At 54.3% G+C, this 14,214-nt stretch overlaps 1 protein-coding gene across 1 annotated transcript in view; it reads left to right on the top strand.

The window, feature by feature from the left end:
* Positions 1-14,214, top strand: part of TEP1 (telomerase associated protein 1) — a gene marked incomplete at its 5' end in the record, with an annotated part of 38,380 nt that overhangs the window by 16,533 nt on the left and 7,633 nt on the right. Inside the window, 29 exons of the mRNA XM_081108133.1 lie at positions 103-233; positions 557-616; positions 1,727-1,885; positions 2,555-2,731; positions 2,940-3,060; positions 3,633-3,757; positions 4,045-4,158; positions 4,253-4,370; positions 4,524-4,718; positions 4,837-5,012; positions 5,111-5,267; positions 5,376-5,555; positions 6,008-6,100; positions 6,403-6,535; positions 6,690-6,840; positions 7,077-7,210; positions 7,378-7,466; positions 7,732-7,846; positions 8,272-8,512; positions 8,705-8,828; positions 10,041-10,165; positions 10,290-10,389; positions 10,606-10,761; positions 10,903-11,115; positions 11,362-11,515; positions 11,610-11,822; positions 12,427-12,587; positions 12,776-12,889; positions 14,023-14,130. Coding sequence (XP_080964259.1) covers positions 103-233; positions 557-616; positions 1,727-1,885; positions 2,555-2,731; positions 2,940-3,060; positions 3,633-3,757; positions 4,045-4,158; positions 4,253-4,370; positions 4,524-4,718; positions 4,837-5,012; positions 5,111-5,267; positions 5,376-5,555; positions 6,008-6,100; positions 6,403-6,535; positions 6,690-6,840; positions 7,077-7,210; positions 7,378-7,466; positions 7,732-7,846; positions 8,272-8,512; positions 8,705-8,828; positions 10,041-10,165; positions 10,290-10,389; positions 10,606-10,761; positions 10,903-11,115; positions 11,362-11,515; positions 11,610-11,822; positions 12,427-12,587; positions 12,776-12,889; positions 14,023-14,130 — 4,137 coding nt within the window. The remainder of the gene's footprint in view (positions 1-102; positions 234-556; positions 617-1,726; positions 1,886-2,554; positions 2,732-2,939; positions 3,061-3,632; positions 3,758-4,044; positions 4,159-4,252; positions 4,371-4,523; positions 4,719-4,836; positions 5,013-5,110; positions 5,268-5,375; positions 5,556-6,007; positions 6,101-6,402; positions 6,536-6,689; positions 6,841-7,076; positions 7,211-7,377; positions 7,467-7,731; positions 7,847-8,271; positions 8,513-8,704; positions 8,829-10,040; positions 10,166-10,289; positions 10,390-10,605; positions 10,762-10,902; positions 11,116-11,361; positions 11,516-11,609; positions 11,823-12,426; positions 12,588-12,775; positions 12,890-14,022; positions 14,131-14,214) is intronic.

Here is a 14,214-nt window from a genome sequence, read left to right as displayed (position 1 = left end):
TAATTCCCCTTGTGCTCAGAGATCTCTTGATGTCCTTAGCTCTTTGGCCCATCTTCCGTTCCTTTGTTCCCTGGTCTCAGCCCCTCCCCTTTTATCTTACAGGTAGACAGGGTCATTGTCTTTGGCCAAGCTATGAATGAGAAACTGATAAATAAGGCCAAACAGCTTTTCTGGCAGCATGTGAATTCCAAGTGCCTCTTTGTTGGCGTTCTCCTAAGAAGGACATGTGACACGTAAGGGTGCTCATTCTCATTGCCCAGTGTCAGAAGATGGTGATCCATATTTAATCTCTACCCTAATAAGTGCGGGACCCTCCCACTCGCCAGACCCTCCCCAGCTCTTCCTCTTATGTCTGTTGACTTCAGGTGCAAGAAACTTCTCTGAAGTATTCAGCCTAGCTCATACCCCTTTGTGCGGGGCCACCCTAGCACCAGCCTAGCACGTTACCCCATTAAAAGTGCAGAGGTGGGGTGTCTATCTTAGGACGTTGGGAGGGGTAGTGATTATGCTCCTGGCACTGTTTCTGACCGGTAGTGGCTTCTTCTTCCTTTGCCAGATTACAAGATTTGAATCCCAATGATGTGACACTCTCAGGCTGTACTGACGGGATACTGAAGTGAGTACAGGCTGGGCACTAAAGGGGTTGGGAGTTTGTTAGAGCATTTTTCAGAGAGATCTGTGGTCTCTACTCCATTTACTTCTTTTTTCAAGGAAGATAATAGTGTATTCCTCCTTTACAGCTATCTAGGCATAGCAGCAACACTTTCTGTCTTATTGCTCCACCATTATCAAATTCTCTGCTTCCACCTCATGGTACAACATGACTGTTCCAGCTCCAGCCATCGTTTTTGTATTACATATAGTAGGAACAGGGGACATAGGAAATTGTACTGTTTGCTTTTAAGTGAACAACTCAAGAGTTGGTCAAATTACTTCTATTTGTTCCATTCTTGATCCAGAGGAAAGCCAATGCTAAAGTTAGTTATTTATGCCAATTTATAGAAATCCTTTTACTTTTTTTCTCCATGCATAGTCTCCTTATTTACATGTTTTCTTCCCTGCTTTAAATTATATATATATATATATATATATATATATATATATATATATATATATATAATTGATTTCAGAGAGGAAGGGAGAGGGAGAGAGAGAAGCATCAATGATGAGAGAGAATCATTGATGGGCTGCCTCCTGCACACCCTCCACTGGGGATCTGCAACCCTGGCATGTGCCCTTGACCGGAATCGAACCTGGGACCCCTCAATCTGCAGGCCAACGCTCTATCCACTGAGAAAAACCAGCCTCTTCCCTGCCTTTTTCTTTGGATGCCATCCATTGCCCCAACTCCTATTAGGAAGCCTCATTCAATTCCTCCTTCCTCAGGGAGCTCTTAAGGCTGGTAGAGCCGATCAAGCCCAGACTGAGATGGCCGTCATCTTTCTACCTTCGCCCAGTCCAGTTTCCCCTGGCCCTACAGAAAGCCTATGATAATTATGCATGACAGGGCCCAGAACTAGATTTTTCTCTTTTCCTTCATTCCTGTGGATCCACACCCTCATTTATTTTAAGCCTAAAATCACTGCTTATGGTCCTCTTCTTAAGGAGCTCCAGTTAACTGGGGGACCTAACCTAGCCATGTCTTTGTCCCTTGCCCCCTTAGAAGACCTTGCTGATTCTGACTGTGGTATTCTGCTCTCATTTTTTTGGTCACTATTTGTTTCAGGTTCATTGCAGAGCGTGGGGCCTCCCGTCTTCTAGAACATGTGGGCCAAATGGACAAAATATTCAAGATTCCACCTCCCCCAGGAAAGGCAGGAGCCCTAGCTATCCGGCCACTGGAAGAGAATACTCCAAGCCCCTTGGCTCCTATTTCCCAGCCCGGGTCAGTCTGTGTTTCCATGCTTTTGTGAGTTGGGAGGGGCTGCTTTCTAACCTGAAGAATCTCAGGTGACTGACATTCTGGCTGTTGAGATGCTCTTGCTCTGTTCGCTGAGGTGTGCTTCTGCTTTCCCAGCAGGGGTTTCTCCAACACAGGGAACTGTCAGACTGTGAGCATGTCCCTTTCTCTAGTGGAGAAAGGGGCTCAGAATGGGAGGCAGGCAGCATGCAGCCAGGGCCCAGGCAGAGGGCTTAGGAGCACGGGCTCTAGCTTTCTCATCCTGACTTTGCCAAATAGTAGCTTGGATCTTGGGCTAGTTTCTTCAATTTTTGAGCTTTAGTTTCTTGTTCAGTAAACTGGAGATAAAGATTGTGCTTACCTCAAGTGTTGTCCTGAGCTTTCCCTAGGCAGACAGTAAGTGCATAATAATTATTATTTGACAGAGGAGGGGTGCTTGAAAAATGGCAAGTGGGATTTAATTTCCAGGGCTCTGCAGCGGGGCTACAAGCAGCTTATTTTCTGGAGGCCCGCTGGACACCCCCCTGCTGTCTGTCGTACCTGGCTCGTGCTCTGTGCAGAAGGGTGATCACAGCCGTGTGGGGAATTGGGTTGTGGGGCTGATCCCTAGATCGAGCCCAGCCCTCTGCTTACATGCCCTCTGCCTACCCCCAGATGGCACAGCATCCGGATTTTCATTTCCTCTACTTTCCGGGACATGCACGGGGAGCGGGACCTGCTGCTGAGGTCTGTGCTACCAGCATTGCAGGCACGAGCGGCCCCTCACCACATTAGCCTTCACGCCATCGACCTGCGCTGGGGCATCACTGAGGAGGAGACCCGTAGGAACAGGTGTGGGGACCACAGAGGAGAGGGGTGGGGTGAGGGACATATGGTGGGCAGGCTTGGGGCTGCAAGGATGCCTGAGGGCTGAGAGTAGTGGATGGCTCCTTGGATGCTAATGAACAGCCTGCCTTCCACCGCTCAGTTGTGAGCCATGGCCCTGTCTCCACATTTGTGCCTGTGTTCCCTGATATGATGCCCATAACTGTGCCTGCAGACAACTGGAGGTGTGCCTCGGGGAGGTGGAGAATTCGCAGCTGTTTGTGGGGATTCTGGGCTCCCGCTATGGCTACGTTCCCCCCACCTACAACCTTCCTGACCATCCTCACTTCCGCTGGGTAAGGCAGACCAGGTTGGAGCAGGGCCTGGGGAGGAAGCAAAGGTTGGGACAAGAGTGGGGAGAAGCCATGGCTTGTCAAGAACCCTGGGACTGTGCACAGGCAGGTCCTTGAGACTTGAAGTGAAGCACAGGCAGAAGGTTCTGTGAGCTGCCAAGACCTAGATGAGGTAGTTTCTTTGAGAAGTACCTCTGGTTGTCTGTGGGACGCAAAATTAAGAGGGCAGGTCTGTTTAGGTGTTGCCATCGGTTGGATCTGGGTGCTGATCTCCCTTTAGCCATAATATAGTTTTGTGGGAAGTAGCTGATTCTAATCTGGCCTCAATTTCCCCATATACTAAAGAAAAACAGTGATACCCACATTGCAGGGTTACACCCACATTGCAGGGTTATATGAGAATTAGCAGTCTATAAACAATACTCAATATAGGATTTAAATATTAGCTGTTAGTTATATTTTACTGGCTTGTGTCTGGAGGGTGGGAGGCAGGAACATTCCTGAGATGACAGATCGCAAGGGAGGGTTAGTGTGATACTGAACTGGGCCCGCCTGTCCTCTGCCCTCTCCCTCAGGCCCAGCAGTACCCTTCCGGTCGCTCTGTGACTGAGATGGAGGTGATGCAGTTCCTGGACCGGGGCCTCCGTCAGCAGCCCTCTGCCCAAGCACTTATCTACTTCCGGGATTCCAGCTTCCTCGGGTACCTTCCCTGGCCTCCAGGCCTCGGTCTCCACAGAAGGCCAGACAGGCTCAGTGGCCGTGTCTTTTTTTCCCATAGTCAGAGTAGAGGAAGGGGAGCTAGTGGAGGGACACGGCTTGGAGGGCTGCCAGCACCAGATCAGCCTCGGCGCTGAAGTAGGGATTGCTCCCCTTGAGGAGTTTCAGGGAACCACAGCCAGGTCTGATGCGGCGGGGCGGGGCAGGGGGGGTGGGGGTGTGGAGAGAGGCTGGGGTCCGAGTCCACTCTTGGGTTTCTTTGGTGGTCAGCTCTGTGCCAGATGCCTGGAAACCTGACTTTACTCCTGAGTCTGAAGAGGCTGTACATCGGATCTCAGAACTGAAGAGCTACCTGAGTAAACAGAAAGGGGTTACCTGTCACAGGTGAGCTGGGGGAGGTGGGGAATCCCGGCACAGGGAGATGTGGTGAGGGGATCCAGCTCTGCTGTAACTCTGCTTGTGCTTGCTTTGCCCACAGGTACCCCTGTGAGTGGGGGGGCGTGGCAGCCGGCCTGCCCTATGTTGGGGGGCTGGAGGAGTTTGGGCAGTTGGTTCTGCAGGATGTATGGAGCATGATCCAGAAGCTTTACCTACAGGTCAGCAGGAGCACTGGGGGCCAGGGGAGTGGAGAGGGGGCCAGGTGGTCTAGCTACTCCTGGGTGGGAAGTCACTTCGCGGGAGCTCTGTGAGTCTTCGGCCTGGGGTCCTGAGGAGCATGGAAACATCGTCCCTGCCCCTTGTGCCCTCAGCCTGGGGCCCAACTGGAGCAGCCGGTGTCCATCCCAGATGATGACGTGGTCCAGGCCACCTTTCAGCAGCTGCAGAGCCCACCGAGTTCTGCCCGACCTCGCCTTCTCCAGGACACAGTGCAGCAGCTGCTGCTGCACCGAGGGAGGCTGAGCCTGGTGACCGGGCAGTCGGGACAGGGCAAGACCGCTTTCCTGGTACAGAGTCTCAGGCCTGGGCAGGGGGAAGGGCGGGCCATGTGGCTGAGGAGGGTTGAGGAGGGGGGAGTTTGTGCATGTAAAATGTGATCATGTTTTCTGTTCCCTCCTCATACAGGCATCCCTTGTGTCAGCCTTGCAGGTTCCTGGTGGGGCCAAGGTGGCTCCCTTAGTCTTCTTCCACTTCTCAGGAGCTCGCCCTGACCAGGGTCTTGCCCTCACCCTGCTTAGACGCCTCTGTGCCTATCTGCATAGGCAACTGCAAGAGCCGAGTGCCCTCCCCCGTACTTACCGGTGCGTATCTTCCCCATTAACCCTGCCTCGCTGATGTCACATGTGCCACCCCTGACTCTCCCGCTCTGCTGACCCCGGTTCTGCCCCTACACGTCCAGGGGCCTGGTGTGGGAGCTGCAGCAGAGGCTGCTGCCCGAGTCGGCTCAGTCCCTGCAGTCTGGCCAGAGCCTGGTGCTGATCGTCGATGGGGCTGACAGGTTGGTGGACCAGCATGGGCAGCTGACCTCAGACTGGATCCCAAAGACCCTTCCCCGGGTGAGCATGAGAAGGAGGTGGGGGTGGGGTGCAGCAGGGAGGAGAGGGGCCTCTCTAACCCTGTTCTCTTTCCCCTCTACCTCCGTCCTCTTTGCCCAAATTTCACAGTGGGTGCACCTGGTACTGAGTGTGTCTAGTGACTCGAGCCTGGGGGAGACCCTGGAGCAGAGCCAAGGTGCCCATGTGGTGGCCCTAGGGCCTCTGGATCCCTCTGCACGGGCCCGGCTGGTGAGAGAGGAGCTGGCTCTGTACGGGAAACGGCTGGACGAGTCGCCTTTTAACAACCAGGTTTGATTGAGGGCTGGTGGCTGTGTGGGGTGAAGCTGGGAGCTGTGAGGACCAGGGTGCTGAGGCAGCCAGCTGCCCCCCACAGACCAGCTGCTTCTTCATTTTCTCAGGAACCCTGTGCCAGGGGAAGTTGTTAATAAGATAACTCATTCCCCAGCCTTTTTCCTGGCGAATGGCCTCGCCAGGCCCACCAGTGTGGGGAGGAGTGAAGCTGTGGTTATTGGGTGGGGTGACAGGGGATTCCCAGGAAAGGGCTTGGCTGGGCAGAGCAGCATAGGGAAGGGATGACTGTGCCCGAGGTGATGCCGTCCGTGGATCTCTCCGCTGCTGGGGATTCTCAGAGGAGGGGCTGCTTTGCAGTGGGCTTTGTGCTGGACTGGAGAGCAGGGGCCGGAGGGCTGGCTGTGGGCAGGCTCTCTGGTACCCATGTTGAGTCTTCTGAGTCTCATCAGATGCGGCTGCTGCTGGTGAAGCGGGGGTCAGCCCTGCCTCTCTACCTGCGCTTGGTCACCGATCACCTGAGGCTCTTCACAATCTATGAGCAGGTTGGTTGAGGATATAACCCCCCATTCCTCATCTTCTAAGTCCTAGTCCCACCTCCCCGTCTCCATTCAGCTTCTTTCATTCCCATCCCTCGCCTTCTCCCAGCCTCGTCTGTTGCCATCTTTGATCAACCCCAACCCTGCTTTTTTTGATCACCTTGCCCCCAACCCTGCGCTTCTTTCACCTGATTTTCTTTCCGTTTCATCCCTTTCCATGGTTGCTCCTGCTGCCCCCTCCCCTCCCTACAACCAAAGCTGCCTCTCCTCTCCCCCCACCGACTGAAGCCTGTCTCTTACTCTCCCAGGTGTCTGAGAGACTTCGGACCCTGCCGGCCACTGTCCCCCTGCTGCTGCAGCATATCCTGGGCACCCTGGAGAAAGAGCATGGCCCTAACATACTTTCCCAAGCCTTGGCCACCCTGGGGGTCACACGTAGCGGTCAGTGCTTGGGGTGGATTGGGAGGCTGAGGGCTCAGAGGTTGGATGACCATAGTTGAACTGGGGTCCTCTCAAGCAGTGCAAAGAGGGGCTAGATATCCTGGGATGGAGACACTGTGGTTGGGTGGGGGCCTCAGAGAGCTTGCCTTTTCAGGTCTCACTGTGGACCAGCTGCACGGAGTGCTGAGTGCATGGAAGGTTCTTCCCAGAGGGACCAAGACCTGGGAAGACGCGGTGGCTGCTGGGAACAGAGGGGACCCCTACCCTATGGGGCCATTTGCCTACCTCATCCAGAGTCTGCGCAGGTAAGCTGCACCCAGCTGACCTCCTGTGTCTTCCCGTCTTTGCACCAGGGCCCCATGTGGTCTCTTCCTCACCCTACCCTTCCTCTGCATAGCCACTGACACCTGTCTCCCAGGCCCTGAATGGCTGCCACTTAACTTCCCACTATTTGAGGTGGGAATGGGAGCCCACAGCTGTGCCAGGATGCACACTGCCAGGCCTCTCTCTCTTTTTCCTTCTCTCCCGCACACGAGGACAGTTTGCTAGGGGAGGGCCCCCTGGAGCGGCCTGGTGCCCGGCTCTGCCTCCCTGCTGGGCCTCTGAGGACAGTAGCTAAAGGTCGATATGGGAAGAGGCTGGAGCTGGAGAGCACAGCACACGTCCTCATAGCAGGTAACTAATGAGTCCAGGGCACTGAGTGTGGGGCCTTGGCCCCAAGGCTAGGACCACCCACTGCCGCTTCCCAGCACCTCTGTGGGTAGATGGCTTGCTTCCTGAGGGATGCGATCTCTGGAGATGCGCCAGGGCTGAATCATCTGTGTCCTTCCTCTGACCTCCAGCTCAGCTCTGGAAGACCTGCGACCCTGATGCCTCAGGCACCTTCCGCACTTGCTCCCCTGAGGCTCTGGGAGACCTGCCTTACCACCTGGTTAGTCCCCACATCCCACAGGCGCCTTCTCCCAAGCACCGACTTTAACAGCTCTGAGACCCCCCTCTCTCCTTTGACCACCTCTGTCGCCACTGCTATTACCCCTTTGAACTCTCTCTATTTTTTCTCCTTTTGGTTTTCCTGCCCTCCTCTTTCGGGTCCTTGGTCCCAGATCCCAAGTCTAGGTCCCAGCTGCTCAGGCAGGTCCAAGACCCCCTCACCACCCTCTAAAAAGGCCCTAACGAATCCACTCTGGTCCCCTCAGCTCCAGAGCGGGAACCGTGGCCTTCTCGCAAAGTTCCTCACCAGTCTCCATGTGGTGGCTGCACACCTGGAACTGGGTCTGCTCCCTCGGCTTCTGGAAGCCCATGCCCTCTACGGTGAGATGGGTCACCGGTGGCTTCTTCTTTGAGATATGGGGCTCCTGCGTGTGTTCATGGGGGGCCTGCTCAGAGGGAGGTGTCATGGAAAGAACAGTCTAATTTCCATTCCAAGTGGGAAATGCCAAGAGGATGAGCAAGTGAGTCTCAGGAGTCCTTTCGCCTAGATCTCTTAGATTAGGGGTTCTCAAACTGCACTTAGTAGGGATACAACTATCTGGGACACGTGTTCAAAATGAAGAGCTCTGGTCCACAGATCCTGGTTGCCGAGGTCTGGAGTGGGGCCAGAGATTTGTACTTTTAACAGATGTTCCTGATGTGGGGCCAGAGGGCCACCCTTTGAGACTTACCATTTTAGATACATGTTTTGGTGCTGGGGCCCATGGGGATCCAGGCTGGCTCCCCAATCTGCATCTCTTCCATAGCTTCCTCAGTTCCTGAAGAGGAACAGCAGCTTCCTGAGGCTGACACTGCTGCATTTCACACCTTCCTGAAGCAGCAGGCTCCGGTCCTCAGTCAGTACCCCCTGCTCCTGCCTCAGCAGGCAGCCAACCAGCCTCTGGACTCGCCTCTTTGCCACCAGGCCCCCCAGCTCTCCCAGCGATGGCACCTCCAGCGCATGCTAAAATGGCTTAATAAACCCCACACCATGGGGGGCCAGCAAAGGTAAGAAACTTAATCCCAGACTCTGGCAAGCCCACCAAAGAGCAATCTGCAGCCTTTCTGAAACTGGACAACAACGGAGAGATCAGCCAGAGTCACCATTAGAGAGGGGAATCCAGGCATAGAAGTGCAGAAATGAATTCCTGTTTGCTTCCTTCCCCTCATTTCCTCCCTTTCTTCTTGCTCTTTCTCTAGCTCCAGCCTGTCCCTGACAGTTTCCTCATCCCCCACAGCGGTGGCCTTCTCCCCCAGTGGGCAAAGAGCTGCCGTGGGCACTGCTAGTGGGACAGTTTACCTATTGGACCTGAGAACCTGGCAGGTATGACACTCAAGATGGGGCAGTTTACCTTTAGAAACGCCTCACAAACTGCCCTGAGACCCTAGACAGGCCAAGCCCACCTGCTGCCACCCTGTTTGATTCAGCAACTTTATTTCCCTCACATCAGATCAAAAGGGCTTGGGCAAAAATCAATCACACAGCAAATATTTGCCATACTAGAGGCCCGATGCATGAAGATTCATGCAAGAATGGGCCTTCCTTCCCCTGGCTGCCAGCACCGCTTTTGCTCTGGCCTGGAGCTGCCTTTCTGCCTTCGCTCTGCCCAGAGCTGCCTTTCCGCCTTCCCATGCTGCCTAGAGGCCCGGAGCGGCACTGAACATCTGCGTCGTCAACATGACAACGCAAGCATCCCACCCTGCCCCCGGCCGCTCAACACCTGTGTATGCAAATTAACTGACCATCTTTGTTGGGTTAATTTGCATACTCACTCCTGATTGTCTGGTGGGCATTGTGGGGTGCAGTCAATTTGCATCTTCCTCTTGTATTAGTGTAGATACCTTCCATTCAAGGCACTGTTATAAGCATTGCAAGGAACACAGGGCTTAGGACATTGTCTTTGCCTGCCAAGTGGTTAGTTTGGTTGAAAGGTGACACTTAGCATGTAAACAGGAACCAAAACATAGCCGCGTCTCATAGATCAGAGCTAAGTTGTACAGTGACCATAGGATATTGGACAGAGAAGAGCAGGCCTTCAGGGTTGGCTGAGGTGGAGCCTGAGCAAAGACATGGGAAGAAGGTCTCCTGTAGATTTCGGGAACAGTTGCAGTAGAGGGTGCTTAAAGGCTGGAGAGATGGGTCTCTCATCTTCCTACCCATATCATACCTTCCATATGTCTGCATACAAGTCACCCATTCCTCATCCAGACCCATCGAAGTGTTCTCTGATTAGGGATACGTATGGAAGTTGGAGTGGGGAACAAGGTGTGACCCCACTTGGATTACCAGGCTCTAGTTGGACCTGAGCTTGGCCTTGGTCTGGAGTGGGGCCCAAAGCTTTGTACTTTTAGCAGGTGTTCCAGATGTGGGGCCAGAGAGCCACACGTGGAGGCTTATGTAGAGAATGTAGAGAGCCAGGGATTCCAGCCCTTCTTGCCATGATCTCCTTTTTGCTTGGGGCTTGGAGTGGCTGGATATGGGGGTGGGGGGCTTCAAGGGAGTGTCTGAGTGTGCCTTCCCCGCTCACTCTCACAGGAGGAGAAGTCTCTGGTAAGCGGCTGTGATGGTGTCTCTTCTTGTTTGTTCCTCTCGGACAATTCCCTCTTTCTTACTGCCTTTAACGGGCTCCTGGAGCTCTGGGACCTGCAGCATGGTTGTCGGTAAGGGCTCTCCCATGTCTCGGAGTGGGGGCCTTCCCTGTTTGTGGGAAGCCCAGGGAGTGGGGAATGAGGGGAAGCCTGTGGCCAGATGGCCCCGGGGCCTGACTCTGTCTCCCTGGGGTAGGGTGCTGCAGACCAAGGCTCACCAGTACCAAATCACCAGCTGCTGCCTGAGCCCGGACCGCCGGCTGCTGGCCACTGTGTGCCTAGGGGGTTGCCTAAAGGTAATGCCTGGGCTCTGTGGCAGTCCGAGTTGCCCTGAGTGCTGCGTCAGCCTGGGAGGTTGCTCTGTCAGTATGGCAGGGGCTGCTGACTGCTTGGCCTGGGGAGGCCTTTCCTGCTGAGGCTGGGGACCGGACAGGGTGGTCCCTGGAGCTCTGGGACCGACGGGCTCAAGCCTCTGTCTCCAGCACCTGATTCCTCCCCTCTCTCTCCTCCAGCTGTGGGACACAGTCCACGGGCAGCTGGCCTCCCAGCACACCTCTCTCAAACCCGTGAATTGTGTTGCATTTCACCCAGAGGGGCAGGTGCTAGCCATAGGCAGCTGGGCTGGCAGCTGCAGCTTCTTCCAGGTGGACGGACTCCAAGTCACCAAGGTGAGAAGGCCCACTGTGGCCCTGGGGGAGGAACAGAGAGGGTGGGAGTGGAAGGCGGGGGTGATGGACATCCACATGTTGTGTCACTTCGGGCTGTGTTGAGAGCAACCCTGACATTTCTGTTTCTACCTCCCCGTGTAGGAACTGGGAGCTCCAGGAGCCTCTGTCTGTACCTTGGCCTTCAATGTGCCTGGGCGGGTGGTGGCCGTGGGCCGGCTGGACAGGATGGTGGAGCTGTGGGCCTGGCAGGAAGGGGCACTGCTGGCTGCCTTCCCTGCCCACCATGGCTTTGTAGCTGCTGCCCTTTTCCTGCGTGCTGGGTGCCAGTTACTGACAGCCGGAGAGGATGGCAAGGTCAGGTGTCAGAGGGCTGGGGTGGGTTCCAGGGAAGGAGTGGCAAAGGCAGGGAATGTCTGTGGAGGGTGGGCCTTTGTTGAGTGGACTGTGGGGATAGCTGGGCTGGTGTGAGCTTCAGGGAGAAGGGTGTGGGTGTGAGTACAGGCAGCTCTCAGAAGACTGTTTGGAAGGAGGACTTTAACAGGGTGGCTATAACTCTGGGGTGGGAGTGGGATATCTTTAAGCCCTCTTATCGGCCCTCAGGTTCAGGTGTGGTCCGGGTCTCTGGGTCGACCCCGTGGATGCCTGGGTTCCCTTTCTCTCTCTCCGGCCCTCTCCGTGGCTCTCAGCCCAGATGGTGATCAGGTGGCTGTTGGTTACCGAGCTGATGGCATCAGGGTCTACAAAATATCTTCAGGTACAAAGGGAGAAAGGATGGGGTGTTTGAGTTTTTGGAAAGAGACCCCCTCCTTTACAAGCGCCTTCCTCTCTTGTTTTCTCTCCTTCTCTAGGTTCTCGGGGGGCTCAGTGTCAAGCACTAGATGTGGCAGTGACGGCACTGGCCTGGCTAAGCCCCGAGGTGTTGGTGAGCGGTGCCGAAGATGGATCCCTGCAGGGCTGGGCCCTCCGGGAGAGCTCCTTTGAGTCCCTCTGGCTCATGTCCAGATACCAGAAACCTGTGCTGGGCCTGGCCTCCTCCCAGGAACTCTTGGCTTCTGCCTCAGGTACTGTGGGCAGTGGGCAGGGTTGTGAATCCCTGAAAACACACACACACACACACACACACACACACACACACGCACGCATTTTTTTTTTACAACTTTACAAGTTCTTTTAAATGCATTTGTCTTGCACAATTGGTCTCTAGACTGTTTCTTCTTGTTCTTTAACCCTGATTCTGGGAACTCTTTGCAATGTCTATGATCCTTTGAGTTTCTGCCCAGTGAGAGACTTTACTGTGTAAATGGACGGGTGTCCCTCAGGAGGGGAGAGAAATGTGGAGGTGAGAATGCAGAGTTGCCTCAGTCCTCTCTTGGTAGAAGGCTTGGTCCCAGTGACACTGGACACTGGGAAGGGGAGTGTCTGGAGGTGCAGCAGGGAGACAGCTGCAGAGCCGGGGCTGGGAGTGCCTGGCATCCTGTCCTGTGTACTCAAGTGATGGCTGACCCTTGTCCAGGGCCTCTGCACAGCCCGTGATCCCTCCTCCCTCCCTTGGAGCTGTGCCCTCCTCCTGGCCCTCAGTCCCCATGATTGCCTTTGTCTTTGGCCTCCGGGCTAGTCTTGCTTCCTCTTTCAGGGAATCTTCCTCTCTCCCTCTTTCCATTGCAGAGGATTTCACAGTGCGGCTATGGCCACGGCAGTTGCTGACACTGCCACAAAAGGCAGAACGCTTTCCCTGTGCCACCGAACTGTGGGGACATACGGGCCCCGTAAACTGCTGTAGCTTCAGCACTGATGGGTGCCGCCTGGCCACCGGAGGCCGGGATCGGGTGAGCCTCTCTCCCTCCACTTCCAGCTCCTGAACAGCCCAATTTCTGTTGCTTCCTCCAGCTTTTTGCTTGACCTGCCCTCCTTCCTTCCGTAATACTCTCTCCATGAAACTTCTTGTCTGTAATGGCCCTGGTGCTCCTCCCTCCCTCCCATGGTCCTAACTCTTCATCTTTTGGGACCTATCCAGAGTCTCCTCTGCTGGGATGTGAGGACACCCACAGCCCCTGTTCTGGTTCACTCCTTCCATGCCTGTCACCGTGACTGGGTCACTGGCTGTGCCTGGACCAAAGGCAACCTGCTGGTGAGTGAAGAGAAGGGGTGTGAAGCTAAGCAGGGTTCCTGGGGGAGGACAACACCCCCCATCTGATCCTTTCCTGACACCCGTTTAGAATAGTAATAGCTAACACCTGGCGTGGCTCAGTGGTTGGGTGCTGACCTATGAACCAGGAGGTCATGGTTCCATTTCCAGTCAGGGCACATGGCCTGGGTTGCAGGTTCATCCCCAGAGTGGGGTTGTGCAGGAGGCAGCCGATCCATGATTCTCTCTCATCATTGATGTTTATATCTCTCTCCCTCTCCTTTCCTCTCTGAAATCAATAAAAATATATTTGAAGAACTAGTAATAGCTAACATTTATTGAGCGGTGAGTATGTGCCATGCATTGGATTAAGCTCATTGCATATATTGTCTCATTTAATCTTTACAACGCCCTGTAAAGTAGATACTGCTATCATCTGTTTCACAGACAAGAACACTGAGTTCAGACAGATCAAAGGACATTTCCAAGGCCATGGAAGTGATAAAGCTAAGCCAGTAAACTTTCTGATGAGAAAGCTCATGCTCTTGACAAGAACACAAAACTGTCTCCCAAGGGTTTAGGATGCCCCATCCCTGCAGTAAAGGGTGCTACTGTTATTTCTTTGGTCTAAGGCAACACTCAGGGTTGGAGAAGCCTCGTTTTCCAGTGGAGAGTACCCATGTTCTCAAAAAGAGATGAGAAAGGAGAGAGTAAGCTGAATAGACTTGTCATAGTTTGTCCTTCTCCTGCCTTCTAGGCAGCCACGCCTTTCCTTGGCATTGCAGACTTTTCACCTTGGTCTGGATTTGTTGACTGACAGTGCGTTAATAACAAGGACAATGGCTACTATTTATTCATTGCTCATTGTGTACCAGGGAGCTGTGCTAAATCCTTCTCTATAGATGCATCAGCCCCACAGCAACCAAGGCAGATAGGTGAGCTGTCATTATCCTGGTTGGATAAAAACCTAAGGCTCAGAGAGATGAACTTGCCCCAGGTCACAAAGTAATGAATGGTGGAGCTAGGATTTGAACCCAGGATAGCCGTGCTCCCAGTCACAAGGTGTACTGCCCTCCATTATATATATACAAAAATGCTAGAGGGATGCTGATTCTCCCTCTCCTTTGACTCTGCAGATCTCCTGCTCCAGTGATGGCTCTGTGGGGCTGTGGGACCCAGAGTTGGGACAGCAGCGTGGTCATTTCCTGGGTCATCAGAGTGCTGTCAGCGCCGTAGTGGCCGTGGTGAGAAGGCAGTACAGAGTTTCCTGGGGTCTCTGGGAAGACCAAGGGTGCTTTGGGAGACTGGATGCACTGGGTATCTAACCC

Source organism: Myotis nattereri (genome assembly GCF_964212035.1).
Source record: "Myotis nattereri genome assembly, chromosome: 1".
Classification (NCBI taxonomy): Eukaryota; Metazoa; Chordata; class Mammalia; order Chiroptera; family Vespertilionidae; genus Myotis; species Myotis nattereri.
The sequence above is the reverse complement of the archived record's forward strand: the minus strand, read 5'-3'. Positions and strand labels throughout refer to the sequence as shown.